Below are 6,926 nucleotides of genomic sequence, written 5' to 3' on the forward strand. Positions count from 1 at the left end.
GTCTCCCGGCTGGTTCCTTCTCCCGCCTGTACGTTGAGGAGGATCTTTCAGGGCTGGGAGCGGGTTCTTGCTGGGTTTGAGTAGGCTGAGTTTTGTAATGGGTAGTGGCTGGAGAATTTGGGTTCCTGTGGTAGTAAAAGCGTTTGTAACCATACACGGACTATGAGCGTTTATACTTCACTGATAATATAGAGAAACAATTTGGATTTAAAGCATTTTCTGCCCGAGCCCCTCGGAGCGCCTTACCCAGTGTTAGTTAAAATCAAAACTCACTGCTGTCACCCACGTGAGTTAGTCAAGTATCGCTGTCATCCGAAACCTGTGCGGGAAGAAGGGACCAGCATTTTGTGTTCTCCGGTATGTCCTAAACTGTGACTTGCAGAAGCAGACCTGTGGAGGTTATGAAGTTTGAGATGCTGGCAGCTCAGTTAGCACTGCGTGGGTGGAGGGTGCGGGGGCTCTGTTTACTAACTGAAAAGTTTGCCGTTGTAAGGGAATTGCTAACTGCCTTTCGCTGCTTCGAGCAGCTCGGTTGCTTCAGCGTGAGAAAGCAAGTGGGAGGCTTGCAGCTGGCAACTTGTTGACAGGTTGCTGTTGTCCGGCCGTGGAGGAACCGAACCTCTGTTAACTTGCACAGAGAAAGATGAGTGAAAGAAGGTTGTGCTCTGAAAAGTTGGAGAAACTGCCTGACCTTGTGCATAGCACAGACTGTAATCTTGTCTTCGTGCCTCTATGCTAAACCCAGGGGGGCACCTGAGGAAATGGTAGGCTACGACTTGCTCTAGCTGTCATGGCAGTTCTGGACTGGAACTAGAAGAAGTTGGCTCTTCTGACACCCCGTGGGGTTTGTGTTCTGACCTGTGTTCTGACCTCTAACACCTGAGTGTTAGAGTACTAAAGCAGTGAGCCTTGGCTGCTTGGCTTGTTGTCCAGGCTGTGTCGGAGTCCCGTGCTTCTCCAGGAAGCTGAATTAGTCTCACACTTTCAAATACAAATTTCAGCATTGGTGTCGAGGACTGTAGGACTCCAGTCATGGCCATGCCTTCACTGCCTCCTTTCATACAAAAAAGTCCTTCAGAAATGGCGCTTGCTCTCTTGACTTTTCATTTAGTGGAGGTGTGAACATAAATGAACAGGAATATGCGTGCAATGATTTTAATATTAGTAAGGAATAAGTTGCTGCCTGTGAGAGCTTCTTCTGTTGTTGTTGCAAATGTTGCTGAATCCCATTGAGAGGAAACAGAAACCTGGTGCAGTGTCAGGAACAAAAGAAATTTTACCCGGTGTACAAAGCTTTGAACTGTACATGTAACATGAAGTCTTTTTTGTCTACATTTACCCTTGTAAGATCACTGCCACCTGTTTAGATTTTAAATGTGTTGAGTCTGTGGTGGGTTTTTTTGTTTGTTTAAGTTTCTTAAGTATAAACTTGATGTACCTTAAAGTTGTATAGTCTCTGTGTAGACCTCCGTGAGCTCTCACGGGAGCAAAATTATTTAATTGAAATGGAAGAGCAGCTTTGGTCTTGTATTTAGCACTGCAGGACGCAAAGTGCTTAAGCAGTTGTTACAGCACCCCTCTGTGGAAGCAAGTGGCATTCATAGACAAACAGGGGACGGAGAAGTTGCAGATTTCAGATTTTTCTATTAGAATTAGCTGCTTCAGTATCGATGTCTTTGAAATGTTGGACTTAGGGGTGCCAGGTGCTCCAAGTTCTCCCTGGCCGTAGCTTCAGTATTACTGATGTTTCCATGGAACAGTTCCACTGTTTCCCAGTCGGAGACCAAAGTGAATGACTCCATCTGAAAACTTCTGCCAAAATGGCTTATGTGGAGGCTGAGTTTCAGATCTACGACCAGCGCTAAGGTTGCTTCAATTTCAGTGACCTGCTTTGACAAGTCATGTTGTTTTTTTATTGTGTATTGCAATCCCACAGTTACTACTTAAATGAGTCTGGGCACATGGAAAGAAAGAATCAGGTAGCATCTTTATATTAATGCTTTGTCTTCTTTCGTTGTAGGAGAACCACGTCCATGACAACCTGGTATCTCTTAATTTGCTCCAGAAAGACTTTGTGCCTTTTCTGCTAAATTTTTTAAGGGAGCAGACCAGCCAGATCCTGACTAATGGACCCTCTACTCCTGCTAAAACTCCTAATTCCAAGGCCCACGGGAGCCAAAGGACAGGATCAGAAAGGAGGGCAGGCCACGCAACCAGCAGCCGAGTGCAGCTCTTTTCTCAAAGGACTTCGGTGACCACCTGCGCCACAGATACTAGCTTTTCTCCTGCTGCGGCGTCCAGCAGCTCCTCTTCCTTTTCTGGGTCAAACCTGTCTAGTCCTTGTGGTGGCTTCCCTAGCATGGTCTCCAGTAGCAGCCCGAGCTTTGGATACAGCCCTGTGCTTAACCACGGTGAGAAGCGGTCATCTCAGAAGGCCAGCTTGGGGAGCTTCCTTACAGCCACGCCTGAAGCCCTGCCAGCGAGACGAGGCCGAAGGAAAGGCAACAGCTCAGTCAGTGCCTCTGGCCGGCAGGTAGCTCGGGATCTGGGGCGTTCCCTTGCTGAAGAGGAAGATGGAAAGAATGACGGTGTATCGTGGAGCGGAGGGAGAAGGAAGCGGAGTGAAGTGCCTCTTGTTTCCGCCAGATCCCCACCCAGCCAGCTAAATCTTAACAACTTGGAAGAGTTTCCACCCATGGGTGCTGCCTCTAGCTGGACAAAGTAAGAGCAAGTCTGCCTCGCTGTCTCATTTGGATTGTGCTGCAGGTTACTGTTCCTTGACTAGCTCATCCTGTTCTGCGTGTCCAGATACAGAAGATGCTGTAATATACAATACCTGGGGGCTGGCTTCTGGGCTCCTTGGTCAGAACTGCTTTGTTACGGTTGCCATGTAGGGGAATATTGCTTCAACGGGTAGTCAGGTTTCCGCTCTGTGAACACAGAGCCTCTTTAGCCTCTCACTTGTGATGCTGCCTGCAGCTTACCGGTGCGCAGACCAGCTGATACGAAGCTGAGCACATCTTTGTCTTTGCATGTTCTAACAAGTCAGCATTATCTTGGCTCTTCACACTTCTCATTTAACACAATAGCAATTGCTAATGAAGAGCAGGCCTGGAAGGCTCTTCAGTTTTACTGATACTAGCAAAAAAGCTTTCAGATTGATGTTCTGTGGCTTCTGGTAACAGATGTTAGCGCGCAGCTTTGTTTATGCCGTGTGGTCACAGACAAAATAGCTAGCTGATGCCTGTATTCTCTTTGGTCTGTAGCAAGCCCTGGTCTCCCTGGTGACTTTGGCTTAGCTTCTGGGCAGCTGTTTGTGTTGTGGTTGCCTCAGTCCTTTTCTCTTTCTCTCTGAGATTTGACTCTTTAAAATCCTCATTACCAAATATAAGGCTTTCATGTCACCCTGTTTGCTCCATGTATCGGGCACTGGTCTCTGAAAGTGGGACTTCCTAGTTGGACATGCAAAATTCCAGCTGAAAATTAATAGGTCTGTGGGTCTGTACAGCAGATCTAGATGCAGGGTCTGGATGCTCTAGGTGGTGCTTTGGCCGAGGGAGAGAAGGTGTGTTTCTAGCACAGACAGTAAGTCTCTCTTCTTCAATTGCACTATGCCCAAGTAGGAAAAAGAGTGAGGAAAGAGGTCATGGAGTGTTTGGAAGCCAATGCTATAGCGATTTTGAGAACACCATAACAATTAATATGTAGCAACGAGCATTTCCTTGAGAAGTGTAATGCTTTATGTTCCTGTATCTCATTTCCACAATGTCTCTTACTGCATTACAGAGCCTCTTCCTGAAGGACAAGTCTAGGTAGTTTATGTAGGAAGGGTGGGATTCCCTAAACTTAAAGGGCAGGCCTATGGTAACTCGGGAGCCTGGACTCTTACTGATAGACAATGGCAGCTTGATTGGTTTTGTTTTTTTTTCTTTCTCGTGGTCATGTTAGAAACTGCCGGTGAATTAGTTTCTTACTAAAATGAGGCATATCCTGTCCTCTCAAATTAGAAATGTTTGGAAGAGTTGTGTGGCAGTCTGTTATCTGTTCTGTGGCTTGATGATTGGTAATTAATTTTGCAGCAAGGGTCAGCAGTCTGTAGCTCCGTGACTTTTTATTCAGTGACCAGAATAAAGTCAGCAACTATATGTACAATTTAGAAATTTAATATCCTGGCTCTGTATCCATTTTATTTTAGCATCAGGTTCTTCTGGAAGTGTTGCATGCATATCTGTCTTGAGACCTAATTTTTTTTGTTGTTTAGCTTGATTTCAGTGGAATCGCTTCTTACCTTTTCAGCAAAAGCAAACCATCAAGGCGAATCAACCCAACTCCTGTAAGTGCTGAGCGCCCCCTCTCAAAACCAAAGATGTGCTTCACTTCTACACCTGTCAGCCAGTGTCCAGCTGCTCGGTTTTCATCTGGGTCAAGCCTTGAGGCCTTTGCTACTGTCCAGGAAGGAAACCTTACATCTGTGATAAGCAACAGCCTTCAAGAGGAGAGGGAGATGCTGAAGAAAGAACGGTATAGTCTGAGCAGGGTGGTGATAGGCTTGTACTGATTCTTAATTCTCTTGTCTTAAGGTAGTACCAATATCAGAGTGGAAATGACTGGAAGAATATCCAAAACAGATATTGGTGACCTTACACTATAACTTGCCTAAACCCAAGTGTGACTCTTGTATCAGACGAGGATATTAATGCAGCTAGCTCATGTTTGTCATTTTAGAGGTGTGCTAACTCTGGAACAATGACCCTCACTTTATCTTCAGAAGTTTAGTCAGTCCTCACTGCTTTCGTAAGATTGCCTCTTCATGGGCTTGCACGTGTGGCTATCTCCTGTGCAGCTTTCCTTAGATTGCACAGGTGAAGTGGGTGGGTTTGAGCTGGTGTAACTGGGCTATGTTTGAAGATTGTGCCTGTGATGGAAGGCGTAGTCTGGTTTGAAGAAAATGAGTTAATGATGCAAATGTGGGGAAAGTGTTGATTTTGCAAGGTAGGCAGACTAACACGAGCTTGCAGTCAGAGAAAACAGGACATGGGTAGTGTGAGATTCTGTTTTAAAAGTTACTACCGCAGTTATCTAATGAAAATTGTGTGCCAGGAGATGAGGCGAATTCTAGCTTCTAATTTTGTCTCTGCTGTTCAGTTACTGTGTGACTTTCATCCTCTGTAAAATGATATCACTGTTAGTCTGTGAGGATTGATACTTCAGAAAAAAAGCAAAGTACAGTAGTAGAGAAACTATCATTTATAATTGCTGACAGAACTGTTGCTGTTCTTTGTAGATTTTGTTCTTGAGGAAACTCCTCAGGACATGTGGGTGGAATTCTTTTCCTGCTAAGCCATGTGATTCACTTCAGTGGGTCAAGAACCGGCTGAAACAGACCCAGCAGAGTCTCATGAGTTACTGTTTGTACCGGACCTGTAACAGAACTGCTCAGGATTCAAACCTGTCTCTGTGCACTTCCATGAAGCACCTATTCCAGTCTGAATTCTACCTGTAATGTCCCACTAATCTGTATAAAATAAAGTAGGTGAAATAGCAGTATGTGGGCTGGATCTTGCCCATGAGGTGATCTCATCTGACCCATCATGCTTGAAATGCGTAGTGCTTGGCGCTCAGAGCTGGGAGCTGCTGTTGTGTCCTCAGTAGTGGTGAAATGAGGTACAAAACTAATGCAGCCCCCAGCCAACTGGGTCACTTTGAGCAAGGGCAAAAGGTGAAATTCATGCTGAGGTAGATGATAGCACTGAGGCAGATGATAGCACTGATATTGAACTGTAGTAGAGTCTGATTACATTGTAGGAGTCTTGCCTTGGTGGGTTTACAAAGGGCTTAACAAGTGATTTTATTCAGTTCTGTCAGTCAGGTGCTTACGTTCATTGCAAGGGAGATGTTACTAAATAACCTTTCTACTCCCATTTTGGGACTAATTTGTTCTTCATTGCAGCAGTTCCACTAGAAATAGGCCAACAGAAAAAGTTCTTTGCTGCAGTTAAATACGTTTCTGTCTTCCCCACAGCCTTTAAAGTGACTTTTAAAGATTTTACTTTTGAGACAATGTGGTAAGAGGTGGTGTGATGTGCCAAGCGTGGATGTTCAATTGGGATCTTTAACAATCGTTTGATATTGCTGTTACTGGCTTTTTTCTTGCTTCTCATGTGTCTTACGTATGCCACTCTGCTGCTGCATTTTGGATGACCTCTGTAGGTATATTTTTTTACAATATCTATGTATTTAACTGAGTGATCATTGTTGATTTAGAATACAGCAATTAAAGTAGTTTGTTTCTTCTGTCGTTTGGCTTGCCAGTATGGGATTTCATCTGTTGTTGCATTGCCTTTCCACTTAGTGGTATTGGATCTTCTCAGGGCATCATTAACTTACAAATATATCTGAAGGTATGGATGTTAACCTTATTTTCAAAGATTTTGTGAAGTGTCTAGCTGTCAGAAATTGCATGTGCAAAAATTTTTTTTACGGCCTGGTCTCTAACAGATTCTGTGTCCCTAACGAATATCAGTTTAGATGAGAAGCAATAACATAGGTTAGTTAGATAATTTGGTCTAAGTGCCACACTGTTTTAACAGAGTTGGAATTTGAATGTGATTCTTTTGAGTCTTTTGATTGTTAGCCCTAAGATCCTTTCTCATTAAGGGAAAGATGAGTTAAATTACTATTATGCTAAAAGCAGCTTTAGACAGTGTGAATGACATGGTTAGTTATTGCAGCAATTCCTTCATGCTGGACTGCGAGAGAAAGACCTCTTCTGGCTGCATGTCTGCTGTGTGTCATCTTCAGTCACATAGTATGTTGCTGCTCTTGAATTTCAGATGCAAATTGCTGCACCAGGCGTCTTCTCCTGCAGGGATATCCCTTGATCCTGGTACTCCTACTAAGCCTAGCTACACTCGCAGTGCTAGCCT

At 44.4% G+C, this 6,926-nt stretch overlaps 1 protein-coding gene across 1 annotated transcript in view; it reads left to right on the plus strand.

The window, feature by feature from the left end:
* The first annotated feature begins 401 nt into the window (after positions 1–401).
* Positions 402–6,926, plus strand: part of CDAN1 (codanin 1) — a 35,269-nt gene continuing 28,744 nt past the window's right edge. Inside the window, exons 1-4 of the mRNA XM_009319248.1 lie at positions 402–542; positions 2,021–2,721; positions 4,297–4,521; positions 6,834–6,922. Coding sequence (XP_009317523.1) covers positions 402–542; positions 2,021–2,721; positions 4,297–4,521; positions 6,834–6,922 — 1,156 coding nt within the window. The remainder of the gene's footprint in view (positions 543–2,020; positions 2,722–4,296; positions 4,522–6,833; positions 6,923–6,926) is intronic.

Source organism: Pygoscelis adeliae, unplaced genomic scaffold, assembly GCF_000699105.1.
Source record: "Pygoscelis adeliae isolate BGI_AS28 unplaced genomic scaffold, ASM69910v1 Scaffold22, whole genome shotgun sequence".
Lineage (NCBI taxonomy): Eukaryota > Metazoa > Chordata > Aves > Sphenisciformes > Spheniscidae > Pygoscelis > Pygoscelis adeliae.